The sequence below is a fragment of the Perca flavescens genome, chromosome 2 (assembly GCF_004354835.1).
Source record: "Perca flavescens isolate YP-PL-M2 chromosome 2, PFLA_1.0, whole genome shotgun sequence".
Lineage (NCBI taxonomy): Eukaryota > Metazoa > Chordata > Actinopteri > Perciformes > Percidae > Perca > Perca flavescens.
In genome coordinates, this window is record NC_041332.1 from 27,048,027 (window position 1) to 27,062,014 (window position 13,988).

Consider the following 13,988-nt stretch of genomic DNA (forward strand, 5'->3'; position numbering starts at 1 on the left):
CCAGGGCAGCAGTTTTCAGATTACATTATTTGCTTACATAATTGCAAAAGGGTTCTCGACTGTTGTAGAAAGAAGTGGCTGAAGAAACACTTGAAATTCATGCTTTTTGGTCTAAACGTCATACCCAAATTAAAAGTGGTACAGCTCCCATATACTTTGACACTCAGGGGTGTGACTGATATCATTGGAAAGGTGATTGATGTGGGTTTGTTTGTGTATTTGAGAAGTGTTGTATTTTTTAGTTTTTGGCCTTTTTTATTTGCACTTTTCAAATAGAAATAAAAAAAAACGACAGACATATTTGTAGAAAAGAATTCATATAAAATCCTTTTTTGAGTCTTTTAGCTTCTGAATTTTTTTCTGTAGTAAGCTGAGACGTGGCTAATGCTGTGTTGTCTGTCACCTGTCAGATGTGTTTACAGCAGTGTATTTTAATAATTTTACAGATTTATAACTTGGACAGAAATAAAAAATCTCCATTCTAGTCAGTAAGGCCTAGAATCACCCTGACACAACTTGAGTGTTTCCTTTCCAATGATATCAGGCACACCCCTAAGTGTCAAAGTATATGGGAGCTGTACCACTTTTAATTTGGGTATGACGTTTAGACCAAAAAGCATGGAATTTCAAGCATTTCTTCAGCCACTTCTGTCTACAACAGTCGAGAACCATTTTGCAATTATGTAAGCACATAATGTAATCTGAAAACTGCTGCCCTGATTAAAAAAAACAATGCAACTGATCTCTGCTGGTATTCTGTCTGGAATGGAAATTTCTAAGTGACCCCAAACCTTTGACCGGTAGTGTACACTTTTTTATATATAGTTTGAAATGGTCACCCAGACAGCAATAAATAACTTATGGGCTATGAAAAAGGAGTGTAAAAGATCCGTCTTCTGTAGCTGCTATAATCCTGTAAAAATGTCTACCAATCACTGGCTCGCCGTCCGCTTAGAAAGAACCAATGAAATGCCTCCTTGCCCGGCAGCGCGTACTCTACCCCGCCCTGGTACGAGCTTAATGTGCGTCATCGCCGCATTGCTAACAGGAGTCATGTCTGTTTTAAACATTCGGTATTATAATATAAGATGTTTGCTTTGCGGCGAATGAGACATGAAGTTAAATTGCGGTACTTTCTCTCCGCCCTGCTCTGAAGCAGTGGTGCTCGTGCACATCTGTGTGGGGGTCGGAGCCCCGAGGAGATGATATTTTCAAATCTTGCTAGCTTCACTACCAACCCTGCAGCCGTTTGAAGGCATCAGGACAGATATTTAAATAAATCTGCAGCCTTTGATTTGAGAAGTGCGGCACTAAAGCGCAGTGCCATTACGCATGGACACCCACTGTGTTAACCTTCATTAAATTACATTCAAATGACACCAAGCTGCTGCAAAATAACCCCACACACCTCTACACACGTCACACGGTCCATTATAACTCTGCATACTGTCCATTTAATCGGGAATCATGGGAAAATGAAATAGTGTGTGTGTGCATGTGTGTGTGTGTGTGTGTGTGTGTGTGTTTGAACCATGTGCCAGGAGCATGGACCCTTTGTTTCCCCGCCGTTAAACAAGCACAACTGATAAAAATTTACTGAGAAGAGAACAATCACACCATAAACGTTATCTCCTATGTAAATCTTTATCGTTTCTTCTGGCCTTCAACTTTACTCACTGATACTCTTTCATTGTTTTGTTGTTTCCTGTCTGTGGCTGATAGCCCATCTGTCTCATATACATCCTATGGTCTCAATGAGGATAGTCATACATCAAGGTGTGTTTCCAGGTAATCTATGAATGTAAAAAGTCCAAATGATAACACTATATAACTACTCAGAGAGCGCAGACATCTGCCAAGGCATGTCCTCTCTCACAATGTTAATGCAGTGTGAATTTTCCTGGTTAGAACCTTATTTTTCAGAATATCCTGACACCACATGAATGCAGCACAAATGCCCTGTATAGCAATGTTAACAAAAGGTTTAGGTTTTTCCTTGGCCCATGCTACCCCCTTCCACCAAGTTTAATGAAAATCGGGGCAAGAAGTTTTTCTGTTATTCTGCTGACAGACAAACAAACCGAGCCGAAAACATGACCTCCTTGGCGGAGCAAACTATAAAATCCTGTCTCTCCTGTTTGTGTCTTGGGACTGAAAATATTTATTGTAAAAAATATTTCAAAAACAGAAAATATATTACAAAATAAAATTGGTTACATACATTGGTGAACGCTATTGGGTGTTGATGGTGAAAGCGGAATAGTTTTCTTGGTAATTATGGTACATTTGGATTGTGAAACACTGAGTTGTGATAGTGTTGGGGAGTAATTTCACATGAAAATTTTGAAATCGGATAAAAATCAGGATGATTCCAAACAAACACTGCTTTAGAAATTCCTGGCAAAATGAAACTGCGTGTGTGTGTGTGTGTGTGTTTTCTCACCATAGCAGCACTTTTCATGGGGTGGCTAATGATCACAATGACACGTCCTCTGTAGTTCTGGAGTATTCCTGTTGAAGGACACTGCACCAGCTCACCATCAGGGCTGAACGCTGTGCTGAAGGGAATGTTGATGCTGCCTGAAATATGGCCTCTGCTGAAGCTGGAGGTGGTGTGGTTAAAGAGCACAGCTTTGAACAGGTACGGCACCTGCCTGGGACCAAGGCCAAAGAACCTTGTTTTGTTTTTCTCCCTACAGTTATAAGTAACGATAATATCCTTGGTCAACATGGATACAATAGACTGTATTAAACAATATCAAGTCAGTTAAATTATACCCTAATTAGAGAACTGAATAAGAGATATGAGAAAAGAAAAGAGTGGGTCTTAGTGGGGGATTTGCTGGAAAAACAGAATTAGTATCAGCACAAGGACAGTGAACAACCCCAGAGTGGTATGTAATGGAGTAATAACTGTTGAGAAAAAGGAGGTTGACCTATTTCTGAGAGTGTATTGACATTATTGCTACATATCTTACGACAAGTGGTGCTTCTTTCTTGCTCAAATGACTATGTTCACTAAATCATATCAGCTGCCACAAGAACATATAGAGTCAGTATGTTACATAATGCAGTGTATAATCCACAAGCTGACAAATTCCATTGTGGTACATTAAACCTTGGAATTACAAGAAGCACATGCCAGTTGTTTTACAGCAGAGAAAAACCACCAGGTACCTAGACATCTAAATCTAGATTGTCCTGATTAACCCCACAGAGGTCTTAATATAATCCACTTTTTGTGACCGCAGACACCCACAACATAGCTTTGGCCAAGATCACAATAAAGGTGACAAAGGGTTATTAAATCCTGTGAAAGTGGTCAAATCCCTTTTGTTCATGTGGGTTAGCCTGAGGAGCCTCCAACTAGCAGGAGGCTCCATTGGCTAAAAGGAACTGCCATTTCAAAATCCTTGCTCTAACAACTAATCCTTACTGATAAATGGCTCTTTAACCCACCTTTACACAATTACCATTCCACTGATCTGTAGGGTGAGAATTACTCCTTCGGGTTCTTTGCATTTTGTACAGGCAGAGTTTTCCGTTCAGAGTTTTATTCCTAGTAATAAATTAAAACTGCCCATATGCAAAAGCATAAAAAAGCAACAAAAAAGATGGGTAAAGATGCTATTGAATGTGGCAAGTGGTAGAATTGTTCCATTTTTAATCTTACTGTGTGCAAATTGTGTTTCTGTGTGTTCTCTTTAACCGTATGCAAAAACCAATCATAGCTTTTACAAAGATTTGGCATACACTCAAAGATGTGGAACTCTGACCTTAAAAGAACCTGTTAAACCTTGAGACACGCTCATCAAAATATAAAACTATAAAACTCAAAGCAGAGGAGTCTATCTGTATATCATCCAGGTGTAGTGTAGAAGATCACTGTCGGAGAGGCTACCGCACAATGGACACTGGGTTGTAGTGTGTAGTCTTATCTTAATCCACTGACTCCATCTGTTTCATACTTATATTTCAAAATCTGTTTTGTATTGTTTTATCTTCCAACCTACTAGCTTGAACAAGACAAACAAACGTTTGTTACATTTCTTTTAAAGGTGTTTGTAAAGAAGTAAATGTATTGTCCAATTATTCTTCTACTAGCACCCACAGGTTACTGTATATTTACAAGCGCACTCACACCTTTTTTTTGTCTTTTCTCTCTAGCTCTCTTTTTTCATTCCTTACACCACTTTTTTCGGTCACTTGTAATGTGTACAAAGAGTGCAACACTATGAATGTTGCATCTCTTTCTCCGTCCTCCATCCTGACAGACAGCTTTTCACTTAGCCTTCCAGTGCACCAAAGTCCACCAAACCAACATTTTTTTTTTCACCTGTTCTGAAGTTATAAACAAACACAGGAAAGTTTAGATCATGGACCACCAGAATCTTTTTCCTCACTTCCATCTCAGGGCTTCCATAAGTTAAGGTGTAGAATGCAAGATTTATAGAGCTTAAGTAACAGAAAGGTTCAAGTTGAAGCAGGTTTGCTGAAGTAAATTCTGCTCAAAACAACTTTATCTTACATGTGTTGTCTTTGCTTTGTTAGACACAATCCAAGGTTGTTCAAACAAGATCAAGTCTGTGTGCATGGCTTCCTGATGTGCCTCAGCAGAGAAAGATTGTGCAATGCATTTGAATGTTAAAATGCCACCATTATAGGGACTTTCATGGGACTGGCAGGTAAATTTCCTAGCTACAGAGAATTGGTAAGGATACTCTTCTACACTGCGGATGTCGACAGCAATGATTTTTGGCCTTCCAACTTTGGTCCTTTTGGTGGGCCCGGCCAATGACAGCTCACAGAGGTCGATTAAGTCCTCGGCCGAGATCCTCGGGGATACTTCTGCTTTCAGGTCGCACAGCGCCAGAGGCTCCCGAGACTACAAGAAAGGAAGTAACAGGAGATCAGACGAAGAGAGAGAAAAGGGAAGTGTGGGCTTTCAGATAATCTGTGAATGTAATTTGAATAATGGAATTTGAATTAGTAATCATTGTAAATGGACACAAAAGAAACAGAAAGAATAGTGGCAGGTTGGATATTATTGCTACCTTAAAACCAGGAAAATAAAATGATGTACAGTACAGGCCAAAGGTTTGCACACACTTTCTAATTCAATGCGTTTCCTTTTTATTTTCATGACTATTTACATTGTAAATTCACACTGAAGGCATCAAAACTATCGATGAACACATATGGAATTATGTACTTAACAAAAAAGTGTGAAATAACTGAAAACATGACTTATATTTTAGATTCTTTAAAGTAGCCACCCTTTGCTTTTTTATTAATAAGGGACAAAATTCCACTAATTAACCCTGACAAAGCCCACCTGTGAATTGAAAACCATTTCAGGTGACTACCTCATGAAGCTCGAGAGAACACCAAGGGTTTGCAGAGTTATCAAAAAAAGCAAAGGGTGGCTACTTTGAATAATCTAAAATATAAGACATGTTTTCAGTTATTTCACACTTTTTTGTTAAGTACATAATTCCATATGTGTTCATTCATAGTTTTGATGCCTTCAGTGAGAATCTACAATGTAAATAGTCATGAAAATAAAGAAACACATTGAATGAGAAGGTGTGTCCAAACTTTTGGCCTGTACTGTATTACCATAAAAACAGTACAACAGCTCAGAGAGCACCACAGACAACCAGCAGCAGTGACCAGAACACGGTCCTTTGCCAGTTTCAACGTGCGCTGCCAAATGGGTTCATTAAAGCACAGAGGCATAGCAGGGGACTGAAGCCTGGTCTCTGCAATGGTGAGCAAGTGTAATACCGCTATAATTCCCAAATTCCCTGAAATCATTTAAAGCATAAAATGTGAAAAGAAATGACGATGCTGACAGATTTTTTCCTTTAAAAAAAAAAAACAACCAACAAACAAATGTATTGTGGTCATTAAGCAGTCTGCCGCTTAGTATATTCATTCATATGCAAATCAAATAGGGTAGAAATACTAACAGCATTATCTATGAGTTTCAGCACACTGTGTGAAAGCCATTAACAGAGCAGAGACAGGCTAACTGCATGTTGAGTATGGTAAGTGCCAAAACTGCACCACACATAAAATGTTTGAAAGTAGTTAAATCCACTGGCTAGCTGAACAATCCGTTCACGCAACAGTGAATAAGTCAGTAACATCTGTGAGTCCAGGATTTAATAAACAATTCTGTGCACTGTCCACCTCAGCAAGTAGGCCTACCTTTAAATACAGGTATTATTAGTTTTTGATCACCCTGACAAGAGCTACACTTACTGTAGTTCCATTTCATCTTTCAAATTTTCTCAAACAATTGGGTTTTTGTTTCTGATTCTAATAAATATTCATAGCCTGATTATTTCAATGGGTATCTGATTTCAACTGTGACTATAGCCAAATCTGTCTCAATTCTCTATAGTAATAATTTGTATGAATAAAAGGGTGCAGCTTTACTCTGCTGCACCAACACAGATTCAGAATGGGAAAAGAGAAGAGATTTGAGGAGAGGTGCATTGCAGAAGCAGAGCTATGATCTACATATTCATAATGTCTAACTGCCATGACCAACAATTTGGTTTGTTGCAACGAAAGTCACTCATCTTTTACAAATGTAAAGTAAATGAGTGAACAGAAAAATAAAAACACCTGTATCTATTTGATGCAAAATCAGCCCTGCAATAAATACTACCATACACATAATGTTAAGTTTTTGTTCAGCTTATCACAAGTTGTGTTTTGAATCAGGGTTTTGATACTTTGTTTTGGTGGAATATAAAACAGCATTTTATTGAAAGGTGTTTCTATTTATGATATTAGAAACGCATTACAATATCAAGGTTTCCACCAGGAAATTGTAGTGATGCATCTTGCCTCAACGTGTAGGGGTGTGCTCTCTGTTGGGCTCTCTACATCTTTTTCAAACAAATTAACTATAGCCTACAGCAAATATACACAATTATTTCAAATTATGTGAAAGATAGAGCATAAGGAAGGATTTGATTTTTGTTTCATCGTTGTTATCTCAATAAACATTTTGAGAGATCAGATGGCCCTTTATTTAAAAAAGTTGAAATGAGCAAAATGTAAGCAGCAAGTTGTTGAAAACACATATAGCGGGGGAAATAAGTATTGAATGCGTCAACATTTTTCCCAGTAAATATATTTCCGATGGGGCTATTGGAATGAAATGTTCACCAGATGTCAGTAACAACCCAAGTAATCCACACATACAAAGATATCAAAACATGTATGTCCATGACAAAAGTTATGTGTAATAAAGTGGAATGATAATGGGAATAAATATTGAACACATGAAGAAAAAGGGGTGTAAAAAGGCATGGGAAGCCAATAAACCAGCTGAAATCTGTCAGTATTTAGGAAGCAATCCTGCGCCCTATTAGTGCAAATTAATATCAACTGGATTAGTCCAAATTGATGGCCTATAAAAAGGTTTCTCATTACCAAGATGTCACTCAAGAAGCATTTTATGATGGGTAAAAGCAAAGAGCTGTCCCAAGACCTTCACAAGCTTATTGTAGAAAAACATACGGATGGCATTGGTTACAGACGAATATCTAAACTTCTGAAAGTTCCAGTGAGCACTGTTGGGGCCATTATCCGGAAGTGGAAAGAACATAATTTCACCATTAACCGGCCACGACCAGGTGCTTCTCACAAGATTTCTGACAGAGGAGTCCATAAAATACTTAGAGTTGTCGAAGAACCAAGGACCACTCGCGAAGATCTTCAGAAAGACCTGGAAGAAGCAGGTACAGTTGTTTCAAAGAAAATAAATTATGCACTCAACCGCCATCTATGCACGCACACCACACAACACACCACTGCTCAAGAAAAGGCATGGGGAAGCTTGCTTAAATTTTGCTGCACAACATCTGGACAAGCCAATGACATACTGGGAGAATATAATCTGGTCAGATGAGACCAAAATTGAACTCTTTGGCTGTCATAGCATACACCATTTTTGGAGGAGAAATGGCACTGCACATCACCCTAAAAACACCATACCAACAGTGAAGTTTGGAGGTGGGAGCATCATGGTGTGGGGCTGTTTTTCAGCATCTGGCACTGGCAGACTTCATATAAAGGAAGGATGAATGGAGAAATGTACCATGACATTCTTGATAAGAATCTGCTGCCATCCACCAGGATGAAACGAGGGTGGACATTTCAGCAAGACAATCATCCCAAACACAAGGAAGGAGGAAACTCTGAATTGGTTTCAGAGAAAGAAAATCAAGCTGTTAGAATGGTCCAGTCAATCACCTGACTTGAATCCAATTGAAAACCTCTGGAAAGAAGAGGTTCAGAGAAGATGCCCCCAGAACCTTCAAGATTTGAAGACCATCTGTGTGGAAGAATGGGCAAAAATCACAGCTGAGCAATGTGTGCGACTAGTTTCTTCATACAGGAGGCGTCTTTAAGCTTTTTTACAAAGTATTAAATTAATTTCAGCACGTGTGTTCAATATTTTTTCCCTGTGTCATTTCAATTTATTACACACAACTTAATTTATGGACTTATTTGTTTTGATATATTTGCATGTGTGGATTACTTGGGTGGTTAGCGGTTATCTGGTAAAAAGTTCATGCCGATAACCCCATCAGAAATATCTTTACTGAGAAAAATGTTGACGCATTCAATACGTATTTTCCCGCTGTAACTTCAGTGCATTTAAGCTCCAACTACTGTACAAGGCTGAAAGAAAACCGTGTGCATCTAGGATTTAATCTTTGTTTAACCACAGAGATCAGTTAACATGCTCCAGTGATAGATAAAATGACCTGGTAGATGGTAAGTAAGTTAAATACATTTTTAATTTGACACCTTCACATAAGAACGTTTTACATACTGTCACTGTAAAAACATGCAAGCTGGAATTTGTTAGACGTTATTTATCCCCAAAGAGAGATTCATGTCACAGCAGCAGTCCATGAACGAAACCACATTGAACAAAGAATAGTGCAAAGGAATCAAATATCAAAACAAAGTACTAATATACAGTAAGTTAAATTAAAAAGTAAAAAAAAAAAGAAGTATGCCCTTTAAACATGTGCATGCATACAGTGTGCAGAAAGGATGCGCAAAATGGAGGTCATAAGTTATATGTACAAATGTACAAAACATGTAGGCCTATTGTATTAGACTACATTCTCTTTAACTCTGGTGCCAGAGTTACAGAGAATACCGTGGCTCCGTCTGGTGCTTAGCGCTGCCCAGGTCGATTGTGATTGGTTTGAAGAAATGCCAATAAACCAGAGTAAGTTTTTCTCTCATCCCGGAATGCTGTGTGGACTAGCCAGACCCTTCTCCGCAGCGCTGTGGAGGAAGGTCTTGCAATGCGAGACTCAAAGAATGTAATAGTGAGTCCAGTTACAGTGAGTGAGTCCAGAAGGACCTAAGCAGCCTCCCTGATGTCCATTCTATGACAAGAATTGTGGATGAGTTAAAATATTTGATGGCCACTGTTAGGAATGACCTCCTCTGCCGCTTGGTGGAACACCTTGGTAAGACTCTTTAGCTGAAGACGCTCCTCTTCTCAACCAGCATGCCGTGGAAGGGCTGGGGGACGACTTGGACAGCATCCTCTTCTCTGTCATCACCTCCAGAGGGTCCAGCTCAAGTCCTCCTCCCATCACTGAGCTGGCCTTCCTAACTAGCTTGTTAGCATCTCTCGCCCTCATGCTCCTCCAGCACAGAAGTATAGAAGATTGCGCTAACCCACCACGAACTGGTATAATAAGTATCCTTCTTGTAGAGGGCCTATGTGTTTCCCCTCGTCTAGATGTACTCCAAGGCAGTTTTCATGTGTGTGCATAAATCAGTAGTGTACTAGATGCTGGTTAAAATAAAATACAATTTGCTTGTCTCATGCAGGGAGTTACTAAATCTAATGAGTAAACATAGGGGACAAAGCATAAGAGAGAACACAAGAAGAACTGGTCCTTACTGATAAATAAATGCTAACTCCAGTCTACTGTTCAATGGTCTTTGGGAGCGGTGTACATTATCTGCATTTGTCTAAATGAACAACAAAAATACAAAAAGTGGTGAAAATTGAAGAGTGGGTTAATCAATCTGCCTTTAAGGAATGCTTTTAAAGGATTACTTACAAGAGTAAAAATGCCTTTCAAGCACAAGATACACAACAGAACAGACAAGCAGTTGTTTTGACAACCCACTAATGCTATTTGTTTCTCTACACATCATTAAAACATAACTAACTAATAAACTGTTAGAACATTTATGTGGAAGGTCTTCAGCTATGTTACAAGCTTTCATCACAGAATGTCATTGATCTTGACGAATTATTAAAAAAACCTACAGGTTAGTTGGAAGGAAACCAATTGCAGCAATCGGCTGATTCATCATGTAGGAGCAGTGGTTCTACTCTGTTGTTTGACACAACTAACAGTGCTAAGCTGTGGACCTTTGAACCAACATGGTTGCATTGTTTATGACTTTGGATATAAGGACTTTAGACATCTCCATAGAGCTGAACGGGCTCAGTTGCTTGGCTGAATATTTTCAGTGTGCTAATCAACAAAGGGGAGTGTTGCAGTCAGACAAAGAGAAGACGAGCATAATTGAGGCCATGATCTGAGAAAAATGCTGACAACAAATACCTCTCACCGCGGCCTCACACATAAACACACACATACAAACTTCCACAAAGGAAGATTTAAAAGTCAAGAATCCTACCAGCTTTTCATAAACTTCCTGTTTGTATTATGGCCACACAACAGTTAACAATATTGCTCAAACATGAAGGATTTCTAATGAAAATTCATCTCTATTTTTGCTGACAAAAGACATGCCCTTTGTCAACTGAGTGGCTGAAATATACAGTAATGCTGCATTAGTGTGCCATAAGCAACTCTGCACTTTACTTGTGATTGAGCTTTTATAATATGAAATAAAACCGGGGGCTGAAGGTAACATGTATTGCAATCCAAAACTTTACAACAGCCCTGAAATAAATCCTATCTTTGTGAAGCTTATAGGTTTCTAATAGGTTATAAGTCTTACACGTTTCTGTTGACATCAAGTCAATGTGAGATGCTTTCAGTAAACTCTAGGGCCATTTGTATAATGGGTTATATTGAGAAATGTTTCTAATGGTTGAAACATGTCATATTGTCAACAAAACTTTATATAATAAGTTTCCAAATGCTACAATTTATTGCAGAGATTTTGTTTTAGATTGCATCATATACTGTACATTATAGAGGTATTTGTGTGATTGTGTCTTAGTAAGTGAAGACTTAGTTACACATTCACAAAACATCTGGAATATGTAACCCTACTTAATTGGGAATACTCTAGTCGCTCACAGTTTTACATGTTCATGGGTACATGTGGTGCACAAGTCCTGAACAACTGGAAGCAAGATCCATTCCTGTTTACTCGTGGACATTCACTCGCCCAATATGAAATACGGGCTCTGCCAGCTGTTAGATGACAGTGAGAAAAACACCTGCTCATCCATGGCAAATGACACTGGCTTCCTGTGCACTGTATCACATTTAGTTTATTTTAAATTTCTCAAAGCTACTAATGTTGAGCATAACTTTCTAGACAATAGTAACACCATCCTCTTTATGCACAGTACATTACAGTTGCCCAAATTCTGCGACATTTTGGCTGCCACAGAGCATGGTTACTGACTTGCAAACAGTCGTGCACAAATCTGCGCCATTATCAATGAAACATTTGAGAAAGAGGGAGACTACCGAACTTGATTAACTAACTGGAGACAAACTAAATTCATGTCAAAAATTTATGAGACAGTCGATTTAATTAATCACACTTTTGTATTTGTTTTGCTATGTTTACACCGTCTTATTAGTGGCTGAGAGAAAGGAAAAGGAGAGCCTGTTTTCTCCAATTCACTCACTCAGACCAAGCTGAGTGGACAGCAGCTGTCCAGTGAGATGAATGTCTGTTTACTACGAAATCTGAGAATCTGCTGACAAAGCCTCCTGCTCTTACCAGAGAGAGGGGCGATAGGCAAGCATTTAGCACAAACCTACAGCATATGCATCAGTACAGTGTCAGCCATAACAATATTTTTGGGAAGTCACTACATTGTAGAGAACTAAAGAAAATTGGCCATATGACTGTTCTACATGTCAACAGTAACAGTGAGTATTGTATGGTGCTTTATTACAGCATATTTATTTTTATATATATTGGATTTTTTAATTACATTTTAACCTAAAGGATACTGTAGGATACTGTAAGTCTGTCCTAAAACAATAGTTAGGTGCGCATATGGACATTAACAGGTTTTGCTGAATGTAATCATTCCTATTGTCCATACTGGCCCTAAGGAGGTCACAGTCTTTTGTGCACTCACTGTTGATAAAATACCTCAGAGAGTGTTAGTGCAGCTGCCTGATATTTTGTGTATGTAGTATACCCAATATTTTGTCCCTCTCTAATTGCTGTAGATACATCTTCCAATGCAATGCACTGCAATCCAATAACACCACTAACTACAGACTCAAAGGTAATTCAACACCTCTGTGACATAGTCTCAACAACAACAATTACATATTAGACATAACTATAATATATAAACTATAAACTATAATATAATTATGTATAATTAACATAATACTGTAAGTTGAAAACGAAAGTACTCATTAGGGTATCAAATATTACAGGGTAACATACTATGTTATTTTGTTATGAACTCTCATTTGACATGTGGCATAAACCCATGTGTGTGACATTAAGTGTTATTTCACTACAGAAATGTTACAAAATCTGATTTTGAAACCTTTGTATGTGGTTGTAAGATTTCATCATACACAACCGTTATTACGGAAACTGAAATCGACAAATTGATAAATAAACTTGTTGTGTAATGCAATGTACTATCAGGAGTTTAATCTGGAATGGATAGCTTATATTAAATGTTGGGAGAGGGGGAGAAAATAAAGATTTTCTGTCCATTAAGGATTCACTGAATTTGCTTTTCTTCTAGTTTGTCTTTATTCACAGTCTACAGATATGTCTGGGCATTTCACATTAACGCTTAATGACAATTAGTGGATTTGTATTGTGATACGATGTTATTGCTTTAAAATGATTTTTTCCCCCCCAAATGATTCAATACATGTAGTATTAAACCAATAATACATAAAGTTACTGAATCCTTTATTTTAAATGTGTAAAGACATTTGTGTTATGTAATGCCTAAAAGAAGAAGACAGTTCATTGGACTGAACATGGGCTTATTGATTACCTAAGACAAGTTAGGCTTGTTGTCGGTCTGTTTGTCAGCAGGATTGCGGAAATACTACTGGTCCGATTTTCATGAAACTTGCTTAAATGTGCACATCATGTTTCAGGGGTAGTTTTTACCCCCAGGTAATAAGGCTACTGAATTATAGTACAACAGGAAGGAGGACTGAGGTCTGAGCTTAGTTACTATGTTAACTGTGCTTGGATGTTTTTAAATGTTATTTATAATTGTTACTTATTGACTGGTGCTGAGAGAGTGCCAAGACACATTGTATTTCAACAGCTTAGGACAATAAACTTGACCTTGAACTAAATTGTGTAGCATGGGCAAAGGAAGAACCCATAACATTTTGGAGCGGATCCGAATCACAGGGTGGATACACAAATTATTTTTCACTTTAGGTCTCAATGCAAGAGAGTGCATGGCCTTGGCAGAGATCTGTATAGACTGTATAAAGCAATACTCTAATGGAATTAGTCAGGGGCATTTCTAGGACTTGAGGAGGTTCTGGGCTTAGCCTGGACCCATTTAAATATACAAAAAAAATAAATAAATAAAAAAAATAAAATAAAAAATATATATATATATATATATATATATATATATATATATATATATAGCAAAACAGCAATTGGCTTGCCCAGCTTGTTAATAACCAGTGTATGTTCATTTTAGCTACCCAGTTTGTAGATGTTGGTTTGATAGCACCAACATTTGGCCTAATCAT

General features: G+C 38.1%; 1 protein-coding gene across 2 annotated transcripts in view; it reads right to left on the minus strand.

Moving 5' to 3' along the window:
- tbck (TBC1 domain containing kinase) overlaps nt 1-13,988 on the minus strand; it is a 51,986-nt gene that overhangs the window by 5,195 nt on the left and 32,803 nt on the right. The window contains exons 24-25 of one of the 2 annotated variants that reach the window (XM_028596035.1): nt 4,722-4,885; nt 2,444-2,603 (exon numbers count right to left, since the gene is read on the minus strand). In XM_028596035.1, coding sequence (XP_028451836.1) covers nt 2,444-2,603; nt 4,722-4,885 — 324 coding nt within the window. Of the gene's footprint in view, nt 1-2,443; nt 2,604-4,721; nt 4,886-13,988 lie in introns of those variants that run through there. The other variant, XM_028596061.1, reaches the window with a different exon arrangement.